Here is a 19,357-nt window from a genome sequence, read left to right on the forward strand (position 1 = left end):
ATATAAATATGTGTATACTTTATCTTATGATGCAAATATTGTATTTTTAGACCAGATTAAAAGTTTTATTAAATTGTTGTTCCTGAAATCCACCTTTCTGCTGGGATCAGCTTTTGTTTATCAAAGTTCTCACAATCTTACTAAAAAGATTTGAACACAATCTGACGATTTGATCTAAAAAGTAAAACCAAAATAGAATTTTGTGATTCATACTAACTAATGTTAATTATAGGCTATCAGTACACTATGACAACTCAAAGTGCACTCTAAACCCATGTTTGGGTTAAATATAGACAAACCCAATCATTGGGTTAAAAATGTTATATCCTCCTGGGACCCAGGAATGGACTTTTGTCCACTGTAGTGGACATTATATTTGAGTGAATTTCTCTGACATCATACATGTCACATGACACATCATGGGTGTCCTGTAAAGAGCACGTTCAGGACTTTTCAGAGACACCAAATGTTTGGAGGTTTCACCACGAAAACAACTTCTCCTTGGTCTTTAAAAATGTCTGACATTAATTTAGTGATCAAATGTAGGAAATATGATAATATATTGTAATTGTATTTCATAAACCAACATCTCAGGAAAATGTTATGGGGTTTCAAATCAAACAATGACTTTTTATTCCAGAACAGGGCGTTGATTTCACACGTGTCCACTGTAGAGACATCAGGACTTACAGCATGTTTATCAGGCATTATGGGAGACACAACAAGTGAATATGGAAATAAATTATACATCAATATTCCTATGAAATATTAGATATTATTATTAAAATGTTGCCAATTATTACTCTAATTATTACACTTCTTTTTTCATTAAATGTTGCTCCAAGAACACATTAATGTGCACATTAGATACAGTGTATAGATGCATTGCATTGAATGGGAATATTAATTTATGGCCATTTTACCCACATATTGCATAAAGTAAAATGGTGTATCAATTCATTCCGTTATATCTTTCATAACATAGTTGAGAATCATCTTTATACAAATTTTGGTTAAAAAAAATCCTGAAACCCCAAAATGTATTGGTGACTGAAAAAAAAAAACGTTATTTTTTAAACAACTGAGTCCTGGTGTCCACTACAGAGGACATAGCATAACGTATGGATAAAATATTATTTTTCAAAAATGCTTTTTTTTTTACCATTTGTTTTTTGAGCTCTAAACAATGTGATGACATGAAAAACTTTTTTTTTTCTGGGTCTCAGGAGGATATATTAAACCAGCGGTGGGGTTTGTTCATATTTGACCCAAACATGGGTTGAAAAAATATTTTTCAATAATATTCAAAGCTGGGGTTCAAATGTTCAGGTCAAATATTGTAATTGTGGGAAGCGTGAGTCATAATCTGCAGCAGATCGTGGATTTATGTATGTATGCATTTTCTTTTTTGGTTTTGAAATGCAAGCCTGTTACTCTAGAATCAATTCCCTCTATTAATGTCTTTAAAAACCTATTACACTCTGCACTGAAATAATAATTTATTTATCTTTTATATTTATTTTGTTGTTGTTTAAATGGTGTATCTGTGTTTTTATGTGAACCTTTATAAAGCCATCTTGACCAGGACTACCTGGAAGAAGAGATTTCATCTCAATGGGACCTTCCCATAGACAGTAAAAGAAAGGACCTTCCTGTTAAGGAAGGAAAGGAAGGAAGGAAGGAAAATATTAAATATAATAAACTATAGCGCCCCCTCGCTGCCGCTCGTGAATCGCACGCGTCTCTATAGCGCCCCCTCGCGGCGGCGTGTGGCACTGCAGGAGTTTAACTCTTTCCTCTCCTGCTGTTTGTGTCCTCTCAGTGGAAGATGGCGACCAGAGTCCTTCAGAGCTCCTGCTCGGGCCTGTATCAGGCTAGAAACACGGGCCGGGCGAAGGGACACGTTACTGCTGTTATCAGGTCAGACAGTTTATCTCAATTACATGTTATAAATCTGCTGATTAGTGCTTTAGTGCGCAGATACCGCGGGTTCAGAGGACTTTAGAAACGCAGGGCGCATTAATAAAGACGTGATTACTCTAGAAGGCATTCAAACATCGAAAACTTCACTATTTGCTTGATTTAAAAGTGTGTGTTGAAGCAGCTCAGCTGTTATAGTTTGCTATGTAAATGACAGAGGCGTGTGAACGTGCGCTGAATCCACTTGCTCAAGGTCATAGTAATATAGCAGACCGTCACGTGTGTGTTATGATAAACACAACATGAAGATTTGGCGTTTTAGTTTTCATGCACTGGTTAATGAAAGGTTGTAATCGTTTAACTGATGATTGATACATGCACAATGCTAGAAACACATCATTATGACTACAACCACAATTACTGACTACTTAGATTCTGTTGCAATGACATGGGAAAATAAAAATGTGTAGGCCTATATGGTTTCATAATGCAAAGTAACACAAAGATACACTATTCTATCAGTTTATCCTCCTGGGGACCCTGGAATAGACTTTTGTCCACTGTAGTGGACATTATATTTGAGTGAATTTCTCTGACATCATACATGTCACATGTCACAACCTGTGTGTCCTGTAAAGAGCACGTTCAGGACTTTTCAGAGACACCAAATGTTTGGAGGTTTCACCATGAAAACAACTTCTCCTTGGTCTTTAAAAATGCCTGACATTAATTTAGTGATCAAATGTAGCACCTTTCTGGAAATATGATAATATATTGTTATATATTGTTAACACAAAGTTATATAAAAAAAAAATCTTGGCTCTTCCAAGCTTTACAATGGGAGCGAATAGTAACTCCAATCCATCCATCATAAAAGTAATCCACACGACTCCCAGAGGGTTAATAAAGGCCTCCTTGAGGATGAGTAAATGATGGGGTAGTTTTTAACCGTGGGGTGAACTAACCCTTTAACGAATACACATATATTGTCCCGTTTCAGAGGTCTGTCAGCATCTACTAACCGGCAACGAGAGGACAGCTGGTTCAAATCACTGTTTGTGCGGAAGGTGGATCCGAGGAAAGACGCTCACTCCCATCTGTTAGCCAAGAAAGAGGACAACAACTTGTACAAAATACAGTGTAAGCTCTGCTGATTGTTTGCCCTCCGCTGTAAAACGTCTCAATGCCAATGTGATGTGTTCATTGACCCACATATATGTGTTGTTGTCTTGTAGTTCACAACGTGAAGCCCGAGTGTCTCGAGGCGTACAACAAACTCTGGTGAGTCAGGATTCCTCACATCAACGAACCAGGTCAGACGAGGCTGTTTGGTGTTAATTACGTAATCAAGCTGTTTTTAACTTCTTCAGAGTCCCTTGAGATCGAACTGGTTTGACTACTGAAGTTCACACTAGCAAATGTCTTGCTTTCTATTCCTGTCCGTGGTTGGCAGCGACACTGGCAGGAGTCCGCTAAAGCCCATTCCTCATCCCTCATTCCTCGAGTGTTTACGCTCTACGCAAGACTTGAGATGCACTGATCAATCACACGCTGAAGTCAAAACACAAACGTGTCTGAATGTCTCAAAGCGTTTGAATCTGACAGTGATTTTATGAAAAAAGTTCTTCTCTAGTTTACAAGGGTCTATGCCGGTCCTTAAAAAGCCTTAAATTCAGTTTAAAAAAATGTAAGGCCATAAAAAGTCTTAAACCAAATATCGTAATTGGTACACTGCAAAAACATGCTTTTCTTACTTAGTATTTTTGACTGGTTTCCAGTCCAAATGTCAAAAAATTCTTAAATCAAGATGCATTTACTAAAGTAGTAAAATTTGTTTTCTGGGGAAATAAATCAAAAGCAAACAAGCAAAATGATCTGTCCATGGGGTGAGAAAAATAATGTTGTTTCTGTTTGAATTAAGATTATCTTTCTTACCCCATGGACAGAAGATTTAGCTTGTTTTTAAGCAAAAAACTCTCTTAATTTTGATTAATTCCCCCAGAAAACAAGACATGATATCTTATCTAATTTTACTTATCTAGTAAATGCATCTTGATTTAAGAAGTTTTAGATGTTTGGACTGGAAACCAGACAAAGATACTAAGCAAGAAATGCATTTTTTGCGGTGTATTAGAAAAGGTCTTGGTTATCATTTCATGAGGTTTTTAAATTTGGGGACAATGTGATTATTAAACTTCAAAAGGTTATGATTTAGTTAAATAAATGCGCGTTTTAAAGTAAAAACGCGCCGCTGTTGCTCATTCTACAGGTTGGCAGTTTCATTAGTCTTTGCCACAAGCGAGTCTCTTTTGAACTTCGTTAAAGGGAAATCAACAAACTCCAGATGAATGAGCAAACGATCATCTGAATCAGACTGTACTTTTCTGTTTGTTGATCGTGGAACATCAGACCACATTTACAGTATCAAACTGATGTGCGAATGGTTATGAAGCGTTTTAGGTCATCATTTTAGCACGTTATCATTTATGTTAGATATGATCTAAACAATCTACATAAAGGGTACAACAGGCACACCTTAAGAAAACAATAGCTTTTCATTATTTCTATAGTCTATGATTGCAGAAAAAAATATGTTTGCACTGAACATTGATGGAGCAACAGATATATATATATATATATATAATTTTTATTTAATCTTATAAATATATGAGGTGATGAGGAGGGTCTTTCACCCCACAGACACACGGGGTTAAAGCATTATTTGTAATAATGTAAAGTTAACACTTGTTCAAAACAATCACTTTAGCTCTATTTTGCTCAATTCATTTTTGTTCAATAAATATACTGTCATTAAAATGTTCATTTTGAGAATACAGAAACAAAATTATTTTAAAAAGTAAAGATTCTGAAAGCATTGATTGAGATCCAGTAATAATTTAACATAGATTTACAGTAGTAACAATAAATTTTAAATTTTATTATATGGTATGATTATTATAATATTTTTAAATATGATGTTGTCATTATAAATATGGTGATTATATATCATCTGAATCTGCCCATGTCATGTCAACAGATGGAAAAGTCAGCCAGATATTTGTTATCATGATGCCTTTTACCTCAAATACCATACTTTTACATGTTCTTCCGTTATTGAAAAAATGTTGCTTTAATTAGCTTGAACAGAACTGAAAATCATTAAGAAGACCTTTGTTTCAAAATATATTCAATAATTTTAGCGATTCTCATTTGCTACTTAAATCTACAACATTTTAAAGAACATCAAATATTAGATCAAAGTAGCGCAGACTCAACTTTGCTACTATGCCACGTTCAAAGATCCCCTTTCCTCTCCATTCTGACGCTCGGTTTGACCTTCACCAGATCCTCTTCATCATGTCCACATGATCCTACATGCTTTGAGTTGCTGGCTTATTAGATATTTGCGTTGATGAGTAGGTGAACTAATAAAGTGGCCGGTGAGCAGTGTTGGGGAAAGTTACTTTGAAAAGTAATGGATTACAATATTGCGTTACTCCCTTAAAAAGTAACAAGTTGCGTTACTTAGTTACTTTTTTTTTCACCTGGGCTGGGCTTGTTTTTTTATAACAAAAAAGTTATATTTTTGGGCAAATGTAAAGACCCTTTCACACCAGAAATGAAATAATAAGCCTGAGGCTGAAGTGCAGATTCACACGTGTACAGTAGAGGGCGCCGCTCAAGCAAACCTCTCAGCTGTGAACAGAAGAATAGATGCAGGAGAAGAACGTTTAACACTTACTTTACCAATAAAAACTAAAAATGCTCACATTTAGTCTAGAACTACATAACATCATGTTTAAACACACACACACACACACACACACACACACACACACACACACACAACGCCTCTGCACTTCGGTTTGTCTCAACAGAGGGACAGGAGAGCTGTCAGTCAATACATGGGAAAACAAAGTAACTTGCGTTTCTTACTTGAAAAAGTAACTCAGATATTTTGCTGTAAATTTTAAAAGTAATGCGTTACTAGTTACTTGAAAAAGTAATCTGATTACATAACTCAAGTTACTTGTAATGAGTTCCCGCCAAAACACTGCCGATGATATGAAATGATTATTCATTTATTCAATATAACTCGTCCTTCTTCTTACAACAATAGTTTAAAGACTGAAATGTGATATTTATCAATTTGTAAAACTCTTTTTGGCCATAACTGTAATATATGAACTTTAAAGTTGTTTTAGTCATTTTATGGTTTGTATGCTACCGTAGACCGTCGTTGACACGCGCTTCACCCGGTCTGACTTGTTTCCACAGTAACGAGGTGCTGCCGGCCATCCACGATGACAAGCATTACCCGTGTGAGCTGGTGGGCACGTGGAACACCTGGTACGGGGAGCAAGACCAAGCTGGTAAATACTTCAACACGATCAATAGAGTCTGTTTGGTGTGTTCGGGGTCGGAAGGTCACGAAAGGGTTAAATATATAGTTGAGTGAGGTGTGTTTCTCATCATGTTTACGTGAGCGCTGACACACTGTGATATTTGCGTCTGGTTCACTATGTAGTGCACTTGTGGCGGTACAGAGGAGGATATCCAGCTCTTACTGAAGTCATGAATAAACTGAAGAATAACAAGGTAATCTAGTACCAGGAATGTTATGCTTTTGTGTTGTGAATATACACCAAGAACTGACTGCTGCCTCATTGAGTTTTATAGTATTAATATGCATGGCAAAAATGGCATGTGTTTTGTCGAATACTTGTGTTGATTGAATAAGTAAGAGATAATGTACATCCAGTAATGTCATCATGACTGATTTTATGGAGTTCATGCACACTTGAGTTTTGTTTATTAACCAAATAGCCCATAACATTTAGATTTGACCCCAGACCAGCCCAAATTTGTACCACCTGCCCAAACCCATTTTTACACGCACGATCAAATTCAAACCCGCCTAATCTGGCAACACTGCTTCAGATACCCGGGATGGGTGATGTCTTTCAGCGTTACTATTGACGACGGTTGTTATCGGGGAATGACACAACTAGCCAATCAGAATCAAGCATTCCACAGAGCGCATTACTTCCTGTTTGGGAAGTAAAAACATTTCAAAACTTTTCAAAAACATCTTTGTTAAAGCGTTACCAAACCAACCAGCTGCTAATCATAACGGCTTTAGTGACAGAGTTTATACTGTATATAAACGATGTATTAAGCTAAATATTTTAAGCTTATTGCAAAATATATACAGTTTAATAAAATATTGAAGTATTTTGAGAGTGGATGGAGACCGACTCGATTGTCATTGGCTGTGCTTCATGGGAGTGGGCGGAGCTAATGAGATCTTTAGGCGGGTTTTGTTTGTTTCGACTCTCTGATTGGTGGAATTCTCTGCACAGCATCATGGGAAATGTAGTTTTTCACCTAGAATGCCACTTTTAAACAAGGTGCAATAATATGGGCTGATGGATTCACCCGAAACAAATACAATCGATTAACGATACAGTAAGGCTGTCTTTTAAAGGTTTAAAAGTTATAGTTAAAACTCAAAGAAAAAGCATAGAGTTTTTTACTCCTTTACTTTCACTGCATTAGCCCTCAGTCAGGCAGTGTCACTCATCTGCTGTATGTCATGTGCCGAGCGCAGGAGTTCCTGGAGTACCGGAAGGAGAGGGGTCAGATGCTCCTGTCCCGCAGGAATCAGCTGCTGCTGGAGTTCAGCTTCTGGAACGAGCCCGTGCCCAGAGACGGACCCAACATCTACGAGCTGCGCTCCTACCAGCTGAGAGTGAGTCTGTGCGTCCCAGAGCGGAGGGAGGAGTGTGTGACGTGTGTTTGCTCTAGCCTCTCAACTGCATGTGCTCTAGTTATCGTCTGGGTCAATATAGCTCAACATCTAAATAACGTTATCTCTGTAAACCGCATATGCATAGATGCCCCTTTCACACATACAGTCTTTAGACTAAGTAAGAGATCATGTGTGAACAGGACCTGTTCAAAAATACCGGCAAATTGGTTCCGGCGATTTGGTACTGGTAATGTGTGAACGCAGAATGAAGATTACCGGTATTTGCACGTACACAGTCAGAACGCGCTGACGTCAGAAGTCTGCTTTGGGCCAATCGTGAAGACTTATGGAGATGATGTGATTACTCTGCGCTGTTTACAGTAAGCTTTTAATAGTTGTTCTATTTAAATATGTGCTAAATGATCATCTTTGAACGTTGAGCCGCGTCTCCCAGCACACTCGAGACTTGGCCTTCTTTTCCATTCATCAGCGGTGCCGCTCTTGTTGTTAAAGGTGCATTAAGCAACTTTTCATGTTAAAAATACCCGTTTTTCTAACCCATACATGCTTAAACAATTGCCTGATGGGCTGAATGAGCCCTTCTCTGATCACTGCGATTGCCTCTATAATCCTGTACAGTAAAATAAATAAGAGGGATTCGGGACGGAATCGACTGGGCGTGACGTCATGCGCGTTCGCGCTCACCTGGCTATGTCTGGCAGGTTTGTGTATTCGCCGCCATTATCCGCATCAGCGAAGACAACTCAAGCGACTTTTGCAAAAGTAGAAGATGTATTCAAAGAGACCGGCTTCTAGTTCATCCCAAACCCCAACGCAAACTCCACGTAACCGCGTGCACAACTCTGGTTGCAGTTTCGCGTGTCGCCAGAAGGGGGCATAGTTCTGCAAAAACTCAGAGACTTGCGCAATGCACCTTTAAGAGAAAAAAACGCGTTCAGTTTGATCACCCGTAATGCCTTTCATTCAGACGTCAAGATATTTTGTCAAATTGAACAGACAGTGAAACTAAAGCACTTCTCCACATCGGCGCATGGTTTAAAGATCATTTCCGATGACTGACATCACAGGTATTTTGCTGCTGATGTGTGAATGGTCTCTTACCGGTAAAGAGCCAGAACGCGTTGCTTGTTTGAACGGCATGTTTGTGTATTTACCGATAAAGACGTTCTGGTCATTTTACGGTAATCACCGAGATTGCTGTGTGAAAGGGGCTGTTGTTGAATCAGTTTGGAATTGATTAATTGAAACAGAACCGAACTTGCCAGTCTGTCTTCAGCTTGTCGGGTTCGTAATGGTGCTTTATTTTATATTACAAGTCATTGTGAGTCTCACAGTTGTCTCTCTTTGTTGGTCCCCTGCAGCCCGGGACCATGATTGAATGGGGCAACTACTGGTAAGAATACAAGCAATCTGTTCCTCTACATAACAGACCTGTATCGCCTGTTATCTGTCTTTTGTTGCCTTTTTCCCCGATCACATATTCCAGTCATCATCATTAATTAGGTATCATTAAACACATCTCATCCTGCGAAAGCCATTTTGAAATTGGACATTGAGTTAAAATGGATAAAGTACTTTAAATCCTTTTAGCAGGCACATTTTTTGTGATATCAAATTTGGAACACAACTTTTGATTTACACCTTTTTTCAAAGTGCTTTCACTTCCGTAATATTTACATTTACATTTATTCATTTAGCTGACGCTTTTATCCAAAGCGACTTACAATTGCTATATATGTCAGAGGTCGCACGCCTCTGGAGCAACTAGGGGTTAAGTGTCTTGCTCAGGGACACATTGGTGTCTCACAGTGGATTCGAACCCGGGTCTCTCACACCAAAGGCATGTGTCTTATCCATTGCGCCACCACCACCCTAATATACAGCATATATGTAAAGCGCACACAATTCAAGTCATTGAGATGAAGTGTTTTATACGCACACACTGATGGATTATTGAATCCTACTGAACATGTGATGTGCACTGCTAAACTCAAACGTCTTCATGACTGTCTTCAAGAATCCCTGGGAGCGCTTATGATTTCATAAGTCATAATTACGATGTAATGTGCATTATATGATGCTTTGTCATGCTGCTGCATAGGATTATGGGAAATGTAGTTTTGTCACTTGGTAAATCAGCGGATTCGTTCCGCTCTTGCTGTGAACAGGCCTTTATGAAGAGATGTGTAGTTGTGAAAAACAAGTGGTCTGATGATGTCCCTGTTCCTCAGGGCGCGAGCTATCGGCTACCGGCAGCACAACCGCGAGGCCGTCGGCGGCTTCTTCTCTCAGATCGGAAGCCTCTACATGGTCCATCATCTGTGGGGTATGAATGTGCATACGGCTCCCAGGAGCACGAGTGCTGATGGACTGTTGTGATCTTGACTCACTCCATAGCCAGTGTGAGTGTTGGGAAGTCATCTCTGTGGTGTGTGTGTGTGTGTGTGTGTGTGTTCCAGCGTACAAGGACCTGCAGTCGCGAGAGGACACGAGGAACGCCGCCTGGCAGCACGAGGGCTGGGATGAAGTCGTCTATTACACCGGTAAACGCCGCCGCTACACTGCGTTACATTTTTGCCATGCATTTTATTTTAGTAATTTAAATGACTTCTTCTGTGGTCTGCTGTGTAGTGCACTCGCCCTTTAAAGTGCCCCTATTATGCTGTTTTAAAGGTTCCTAGTTATTTTGGTTTTACATGCATCCAAGGTCAAAAAACACTTTCATCTTCTTGAAATATACTTTGCAGCATCACCTCTTTTCTCAGAGTCTAAAAACGGTTCGTTCAAAGATTCAGTCTCTCTAAACCCCTCCTTTCCGAGAGTCTACTCTGATTGGTCAGACGGCCCAGTCTGTTGTGATTGGTCTGCTCTGCTCTGATTGGTCAGATGGCTCAGTCTGTTGTGATTGGTCTACTCTACTATGATTGGTCAGACGGCTCAGTCTGTTGTGATTGGTCTACTCTGCTCTGATTGGTCAGATGGCTCAGTCTGTTGTGACTGGTCTACTCTGCTCTGATTGGTCAGATGGCTCAGTCTGTTGTGATTGGTCTACTCTGCTCTGATTGGTCAGATGGCTCAGTCTGTTGTGATTGGTCTACTCTGCTCTGATTGGTCAGATGGCTCAGTCTGTTGTGACTGGTCTACTCTGCTCGTATTGGTCAGATGGCTCAGTCTGTTGTGACTGGTCTACTCTGCTCTGATTGGTCAGATGGCCCCAGTCTGTTGTGATTGGTCTACTCTGCTCGTATTGGTCAGATGGCTCAAAATTGATTAGCAATACAGAAAACAGTGTCTTCTCTGAAACTACAGTGTTTGAGCGCAGCATTATGCTAGTTTGTAACAGGAAGTGAGACTGAAATTTCTGACGACTCGTTTCGGCAGTTCAGAATCGATTCTTTCTTTTAGGAGAAAAGAAATATTTGTACGTTCACAAACAGCTCTATTACACTACATGAAAGGACATATCTGAAACAGCATAATAGGGGCACTTAAAGTCATTTTTTGTCTTGATATGTATCTTAATTGAATAGAAAGTGTATATCACCTTTTGTGTTCTGGAGGCAACCTTTGCTATTCTACGACACCATGAAAGTAAAATTTAGTGTCAATATTTTACTTTCAACTAATGTTGTTTTCATTTTCTTGTTGCTGAAGTCAAGCTTACAGCCGACTGGTCCATTGTAATGTTGTGTACAACGCGTCACCAGTCGCATCTTCTGTTGTGTGGTAAAACCCTCCTCTGAATCTGTTTTCAGTGCCCCTCATTCAGCACATGGAGTCCAGGATAATGATCCCACTGAAAGGGTCTCCGATGCAGTAATGAATCCATCAGATCCTCGCCGTTACGTCCCCGTGAGCTGAAGGCCAGACCAAGACGTCGGATACATTCTCTGTCGTCATGATGCCAACCAACTTCACACACAACGCACTCGTTCTGATCTGAAAAACTGTCCATAAGTTGCACCAGCAAACCAAATTGAATCAGTGGAAATGAAGGCTGTTACTGTACTGAGTTTTCAGAATACTTCATAAGCCATATCTAACATCTGATTGTTACATGGCTTGGAAAAACACAACCATAGAATCTGTTAAATAAAGTTTGTTGCTATATTATATGAAAGAAGTGCTGTAAAGTGCATTGAATCACCATAAACATTAGCAGGTTAGAGCGTTAACCCTTTCTGGTGTGGTGCCCGATAAACCTTCCATCTGCAGTATCTCAAAGCAAAAAGCATGTGTGAATGCATTAGTTCAACACAGACTTGGATGAATTAAATATAGTCAGAGAACACTTTAAACTCGTTCGAGTGCTGCGATCCATCAATGTATTTATTGCATATTTATTTGCTTTTAATATAAACCCCCACGTGAAGATGATTTCAGGTTTTAATAGCGCATTATGACTAGTACAGCAGAATCTATCCTACATATTCAGATAAAACCCCTGGTCAAGAATCAACATATCAAATGCTCCGCTAAAACAGTCCAAACAGGATTGAACTGGGACTGGGAAAGCCTCATTGGGGACAGGTTGTGTGCAAAATTGAAAAAAAAAAATTAGAGCCCATTTTATTTAGTTGCTGTATTTTATTTGTTTTGTTTCTACATAGACGTGCTTTTTATATGCCTTTCTGTGTTGTGAAATGTCTCCAGTTCTGCTCTGATCAGCAGCTCACCGACAAGAGCGGTTTCTAGATTGATTTTGTTTTCTGTGCGACCACGGCATGCGCAATCTACTGTACGCTGACTCTTCTGGGATTTAACAGCACAAAATATTTCAAATCAACTAAATACTGTATTCAATAAATCATAAATGATCATTCTACTCCCATGTTGTGTCATGTTCACACAGATGAAGGACGCCCAGCGGCTGTTACTTTTGTTTTATTAGCTGGTGACCATTTTTATAAGTGTTTCTCTTTCAAGTATGGATACAGACACGGACAGTTGTTAGTGTTAATCAGTTTCATCACAGCTAACCGTACAGTACATCACAGAAAACATCGTGCAGACTGACCTCTTGCACTGTGATCTATATAAACAACCATTTCAGTAAAAAACTCTAAAACACATCGACATTAAACAGTTAAAAACTAGGAAAGGCACAAAGATGGTCTGGTCTGTGTGCTCCCCTCAACTCTAGATCTTCTCCAGCTCTTTAAGCAGCTCTCCGAAACTCGTGACGTACCACGAGGACTTCTCCTTCACCTGCTGCCGCACCACGTTCCCACCGAACCCGATGAAAGCGCTCTGAAACGACATGACCGCAGTGTAACTTAACCTACGACTCCAAGACACACTTTTTAAAGTCAAATTTAAGGCTTTTTAGGACCTGAAGAAATACAATGTAATACTGTATATCAGTGCAATATTGACAAAAAAGATATATATATATATTGTGTTTTTGTACTGGTACCATGGCTGGTTTAGGCCAGCTGACTAATCAAAGACATTCATATTATTCATAATTATGCGCTGTTCAGTTCACAGCAGTGACAGAAATTAACTTTTTATTAAAGGGTGATATTTGCCACCTTAAATTGACTTCCAGGGGCATTTTTACCTGTATGAGGGCCTTTTTTCTAAACATATTAGATGTATGCATCACATTTTATGTCAAATGAAATCATTATCAACAAAATCCATCTTTGCAGCGCAGAGGAGACACAGAAGCGGCATTAACATATTTACAATTGCATTATTAATACTATGAGATTGTTTTTGTTTTTTTAATTCAATATTTTAAGTATGAACTGATTTCTAATTTTAACGTTTTAATTAAAGGGTACTTTAAATATGAAACTAAAACAGCCAGTAGGTGGCGGCAAGTCACTGTCTTAAAGGATTAGTTGACCTCAAAATGAAAATTTCCTGATAATTTACTCACCCCAATGCCATCAAGATGTTCATGTCTTTCTTTCTTCAGTGGAAAAGAAATTAAGTTTTTTGAGGAAAATATTTCAGGATTTTTCTCCACACAATGGACTTCAATGGCAACCAGAATGTTGAAGTTCAAGTCAATGCCGTTTCAAAGGGCTCTTAAGTGCTTCAAAGGGCTCTGCACGATCCCAACTGAGGAATGGGGTCTTATCTGGCGAAACGATCTGTCATTTTAAAAAAACAAAAAACAAATATATATACTTTTTAACCACAATTGTTCGTCTTGTGCTGGTCTGCGACGCGCCACTTATTACGTCATCACGCTGGAAAGGTCACGCGTCACGTCATCTATCCAAGTTATTTGTCTGTGTACTCCGGTTCAGAAAGGTGGGGAAGGGCGAAAAATCTCATTCATTTTCTCTTCCAGCTTCAAAATTGTCCGACATCTTTGTTTTAATTTATTATTATTTTCGTCTTTTTTTTCGTGACCTTTCCAACGTGATGACGTAATACGTGGCGCGTCGCAGACCAGCACAAGACGAACAATTGTGGTTAAAAAGTATATATATTTGTATTTTTTTTTAGAAAATGACAGATCGTTTCGCCAGATAAGACCCCATTCCTCAGCTGGGATCGTGCAGAGACCTTTGAAGCACTTCAGAGCCCTTTGAAACGGCATTGACTTGAGCTTCAACATTCTGGCTGCCATTGAACTCCATTGTGTGGAGAAAAATCCTGAAATGTTAAAACAAACTTAATTTAAGTTAAAAAGTAAATTATCAGGACATTTTCATTTTGAGGTGAACTAATCCTTTAAGTGAGATGAGGGAGTCATTCATTGAATCATTAAACTAATTCACTATTAGTTTCTATTAGATTCGGCCTCGGAATCGACTCCCAGCCCTACTTACAACTGAACTGACATTAGCCATTGTCACGTGAACAAGCAAATCCACAAAGATAGAATAATAAAAAATAATATGTACGCTAATTAGATCAATTTAATTTGGTAAAGCATTTAGATACGTCTAAGTCAAAGTGTCATCTAAAATGTAAGACCTCTCACAAGTAAAAATAAGACTTGAGACTTTATATGGCCTGAAATTTGAAATATCTAATTTAAGACTTGTTAAGGATCCGCGGGACCGTCCTATCGGAGAGGAGTAGAAGTGTGACTAGTAATGCACAGAAGAAGTCACCCTCACTAATACAGGTGACCGACTGTAAATAGTGTAGCTTGTCTATTGGTCAGGCCCACAAGTCACGCAGGTCAAGGTTCACTGGGGTGTATATGGTGAAGTACTCACGGCAGGAGGACAGGCCTCAAGATCAGTGGCTCCGTCTCCGATCATCACCACGTTCTCGAAGCCGTACTGCTCCTTCAGCATGCGGATCACCGTGCCCTTCCCCCCCGACTGCGCCGTGGGCTGAGACTCGTCGAACCCTGCGTACTCGCCTGACGGAGCACAACACACACGCCTCATCACTCACGGGCTGCGTTTACATGCACAACTTCAGTTTCAGTCGGACCGAATTCATTCGGATTGATGAATCCGAACGTAGTGTTTACATGAACGCTAAACATGTGATCGGGTGTATATGTCACAAGCTTCAAATCGGAATATATTTTTTGACATGCGCACACTGCACAAATATACAGAGTTTCCCGCTGTTTTCACATAATAATAATAATGATGGTTAATAATAACTATTCTCCTACATTGGTTCTTTATTTGTTTTAAACAACAGGCTTAATATTTATCCATTTCTGGTCGTAATTTGGAGACAATGAGCATATGTTTATATTTATCGTCTGTGGATGAGAGTCTGAAACGAGGACTGGTGGGACGTTGTCCTGCTCCACTTCACAGATGTTGAGTGAAAGGAGAATTATAGAATGACAGGACACTTAGGATAAGACTCTTTATTCATCAGGAGAACAGCTCGTTCAGCGCCTCATACGTCGTCCTTTCAGTTTCGCTTCAATCCGATCAAGTGTTTACATGTTCTCTCGATCGGATTAGAAAAGGAATAAACCACTCCTTTCAATCGGATTGAAACTTCATTGGGATCGAGCTCAGTCGGATCGATTAAGGCGTTTACATGAAGGCTTTTCAGTCTGATTGAGCCGCCAATCCGATTACTAACGGATTATTTGGTTGCGTGTGAACGTAGCGCCAGCGGCCCCATGAGCCAGTGCCACGGCGACGACTCTTACCGTTGAAGTAAAACTTCAGGCGGTTTGCGTAGACGTGGTGCAGGGGAATGTGGAGCTGCGACGCCACGTGTTCAACGATGCAGCGGAAGCCGCCGGAGATGAGGAAGACCTTCACACTGCGCTGATGAAGACTCTCCACCAGCTCCCTGAGGACACACACACCGCATCAGCACATCTGCACACACAGACTATAACCTGCAGCGCACACTGCTCACGTGTACTTTATAGTGTACACATTATATGCTATTTACAGTAAAATGAAGTAGTGTATATTACGTAGTACAGCGGTCCCCAACCTTTTTTGCGCCACGGACCGGTTTAATATCAGACAATATTTTCACGGACCGGCCTTTAAGGTGTGGCGGATAAATACAACAAAATAAAATTATACGACCGGCATAAAAACTGGGCTATTTTTTAAATATAATAATAAACGTGAATCCAATGTGTAGGCCTACTCGCAACTTCCTCGTAACATCGCGCCAAAGACAACTGAGAACGCCTGAACACAAACAAAATGGCCCCCAAAAGAAAAAAATCTCCATGTTTTCGGTGCTGATGCGTTCATGTAACATGTAAGGGTGGCGCTGCCAATAAAGCACCTAAAAGCTGTCACAACGAACCGGCAAAAGTAATGATCATGAATATGTCAAATATAGCAAGGAGACATTTTAATTGTTTACTAATAAACAAGTGTTTTCTGTGTCAGTGTCGGCTGCAAAGATGAAGTTGACGATGCTGACTCGCGATCTTCGCAGTAGTGAACGCGCCAGAAAGAAATACACATTTCATACGGATTACATAAGCAGAGAGCAGTCTGTTTTCTTTCGTTTTGAACTGTTCTGTTTAAAAGTAGACATTTCAAGCTTTCTATTTATGTCTCAGGTCTGTGAGGCGAGTAGGCTACCTTATACGCTGAGTTTCGGTTCATTTATGAGACGAGCTCCAGTTCACGCGCCGGCGCCTCCGTGTCGTGATTATCTATTTTCTAATATATTTACTTCTTATTTATTAAATCCAGGCAATTGGTTGATTAAAATTAAGATACAATTAATACAAAACGAAATTAAATTTAAAGACAGGCTTTGTGCTTTCTGTTTGAGGTCTCTGTGAAAGTTTTAAAGCAGTCTTTTAGTGCCGCTTTCAGAGTGCTCACGTCCGTAACGGAGAACTGTCCCGTCTGTAAAAAAAAAGTGCGTCTTAGGCTATATATGTTTTTTCTTCTTCATGACGCATTTTTTGACTGATGCGACCGGAAAATACATTAAGTTATTTATTCTTTCTGTGCGGTTGGGGACCCCTGATATAGTATATAGAGTGTATTCTATATACTGTGTATAGTGCATCTAGAGTAGTATATATAGGGTGTATAGTATAGTGTAGTGTAAATGTATAAAAAGTGTGTGTAGTCTATATAGTGTATTCTATATACTGTGTATAGTGCATCTAGTGTATAGGTTGTAAAGTCTGTTTAGTGTAAATGTATAAAAGTGTGTGTGCAGTGTATATACTGTGTATAGTGTAGTTTGTATAAATAGTGTGTATGGCGTGTTTGTAGTGTATATAGCAAATAAAGTGTATAACTTTATTAATAGTGTGTATAGCGTGTATATAGTGTAGCGTGTGCAGTGTATATTGTATAGTTTTTATAGTGTATATAAAGTGTATAGTTAGAGTATATATTATTAGTTTTGTTGGAAACCTTAATTACTGGTGCCATATACTATCTTTTAATAAAATAAAATACAAGTATCAACAATATTGTCACCTTTTTTGTATGTGTATTGTTTTGTTACTTTGACAAGTCCTTGTAAAACAGTCAAGTCAATAAAGTTAACAACTGAAAAACTTTCCAAAAGCGAGGGATGATCACCAACTTACTTAATACCTGGCGTGAGCTGCGGCGGGTGGTCCGTGAGCAGTTTGTTGACCTGTTCCCTTGAGCACTTGATGATGGACAGACGCTCACTCAGAGCTGTGTGGAATGAGACAGAGCCGCCCATGGCACTCCGGGTCCTGCGGACACACACAACCACAGGGGTGCGCTCTCAAACTCAATGCTGTGTGTGTTTGCGTACTGGCTAGGGTGTGTGTGTGTGTTTGTGTGTGTACTGTTGCCTTGTCCAAATACACACACTTGCGGTCTTACTCCCTGTCGCGTGCCGTGCCCTTAATGCACACTAAACCCACACTATCTCTAGGCTAAGCGTATCCCATCATGCATTATGTTCGGTAACTCATGTGCCCCGAAATGTTGAGGAAAACATTTCACTGTCATTTCAATTAATTAGATAATTTGGTAGTAAAACCAAGTGTTTTATTGGTGCAAAGAGGAGTATGGTGTGTGCAGGCCTATTTTGTACAACATTTGCAACTGTTTTTATTTACCACACTTTTACATTTGTGTCTTCTGTTAGTTACATAGCGATTAATGAACAGACATGTAGAAGTTTATTTTAAAATGCAAAAGTACTGAAAATAGAAAAAGTAATAAAATAGAAAAAATAAAAGCTCTGTAAACACTTGCATTTGTTTTGCAAGACTATTAAGTGTGTCCCATCGAGTAATCAAAAGTTCTACACACACATGCAGTCTTTACGCCTACTTGACAACTTGTCTCTCTATTTGGCCCAAGTGCAAAGACCGCAAGTGTGGGTATTTGGACAATGTGTGTGTGTGTGTGTGTGTGTGTGTGTGTGTGTGTGCTGACATCTCCGTGACCGCGTCCCCGACGCCGCAGAACTTCGCGAGCTCATCGATGCCCTCCTCGCGGATCACGGTGCTGTCCACGTCGAAGCACACGGCCTGCGCGCGCCGGAAGAGCTCCTGCGCGTGAGCCGCGGTTGTCATGGTGAAGCCTGAGCGACAGGAAACACATGCATTAGTGGTGACGCCACTACAAGAGCTAGTAAACATCAGCAAGAGCAGTGAATCTCCACACAACACGAGCCTGAGTGCCAAGTGCGCGTTTAGTATGCAGCAGCAGCAGCAGCAGCAGCAGCACTCGCGCGCGTTCACACAACAGGGGCGGTGAAGCATTAACGCACGCATTCATTCATCTGGACGAACACACAGTTATTGCATCAGCTGGTTTGATGCGCGAGCCGCCACCGGGAAACACGACAACACATGCGTCACGTGTATAAACTACTCAAAACAAGATTTTAAAGAACTCATTCAGAATTAAGATAATATTCGTACACTTTCCACAAAAAAACAACAACATAGAAAACAATACACGTAAGTTACGTCATGAGCATTGCGACTTGGCTGCTTTCGCACTACTGTAGCTCCCGCTTACCTTAATGCGCGCGGGTGAGATTCCTCTACTGACTGTCACGAGCTCGAGCTCGTTCAAATCTCCGGCAACCCGTCTCTGTGCGGCAGCGCGTGCGCTCAGTCATCTGCCATTCATTACTACTGAGATCACGGACGGAGTCGGCCAATCAGATCACGCTCATGTCATCCACACACTACTCTGATTGGCCAGTTGTTTTCATAGCGATGATGAAACACGTCAAGTGAATCTACTCATTCAGTAAAACACCGACAAAATAATATTATAC

At 39.9% G+C, this 19,357-nt stretch overlaps 2 protein-coding genes across 2 annotated transcripts; one reads left to right on the forward strand and one right to left on the reverse strand.

Annotated features, from left to right (window-relative positions):
- The first annotated feature begins 1,774 nt into the window (after window positions 1–1,774).
- nipsnap2 (nipsnap homolog 2) lies at window positions 1,775–12,518 on the forward strand. Its single transcript, XM_084419815.1, has 10 exons — window positions 1,775–1,920; window positions 2,921–3,060; window positions 3,156–3,201; window positions 6,199–6,293; window positions 6,449–6,519; window positions 7,532–7,672; window positions 9,055–9,086; window positions 9,925–10,019; window positions 10,153–10,236; window positions 11,449–12,518. The coding sequence occupies exons 1-10, from the start codon at window positions 1,829–1,831 to the stop codon at window positions 11,511–11,513; spliced, it is 861 nt and encodes a 286-aa protein (XP_084275941.1). The 5' UTR covers window positions 1,775–1,828; the 3' UTR covers window positions 11,514–12,518.
- A 43-nt stretch (window positions 12,519–12,561) lies between these two features.
- Window positions 12,562–19,261, reverse strand: psph (phosphoserine phosphatase). The gene is made up of 6 exons (XM_084419816.1): window positions 19,093–19,261; window positions 18,502–18,649; window positions 17,673–17,807; window positions 15,792–15,937; window positions 14,881–15,029; window positions 12,562–12,943 (listed from the first exon to the last, which is right to left on the reverse strand). Exons 2-6 carry the CDS (start codon window positions 18,639–18,641, stop codon window positions 12,833–12,835), a joined length of 681 nt encoding a protein of 226 aa, XP_084275942.1. The 5' UTR covers window positions 18,642–18,649; window positions 19,093–19,261; the 3' UTR covers window positions 12,562–12,832.
- Between the last annotated feature and the right edge of the window lie 96 nt (window positions 19,262–19,357).

The sequence above is a fragment of the Rutilus rutilus genome, assembly GCF_951802725.1.
Source record: "Rutilus rutilus genome assembly, chromosome: 9".
Taxonomy (NCBI): domain Eukaryota; kingdom Metazoa; phylum Chordata; class Actinopteri; order Cypriniformes; family Leuciscidae; genus Rutilus; species Rutilus rutilus.

Bases quoted from the DNA above. Each gene is read 5' to 3' on its own strand.
- nipsnap2 (XM_084419815.1), top strand. From the start codon at position 1,829: ATGGCGACCAGAGTCCTTCAGAGCTCCTGCTCGGGCCTGTATCAGGCT. The intron at 6,294-6,448 runs GTAAATACTTCA...TTCACTATGTAG, and splicing joins CGGGGAGCAAGACCAAGCTG to TGCACTTGTGGCGGTACAGA. The intron at 10,237-11,448 runs GTAAACGCCGCC...ATCTGTTTTCAG, and splicing joins TGAAGTCGTCTATTACACCG to TGCCCCTCATTCAGCACATG.
- psph (XM_084419816.1), bottom strand. From the start codon at position 18,641: ATGACAACCGCGGCTCACGCGCAGGAGCTCTTCCGGCGCGCGCAGGCC. The intron at 15,030-15,791 runs GTAAGAGTCGTC...GTGCTCCGTCAG, and splicing joins CCTGAAGTTTTACTTCAACG to GCGAGTACGCAGGGTTCGAC. The intron at 12,944-14,880 runs GTGAGTACTTCA...ATGTCGTTTCAG, and splicing joins TTGAGGCCTGTCCTCCTGCC to AGCGCTTTCATCGGGTTCGG.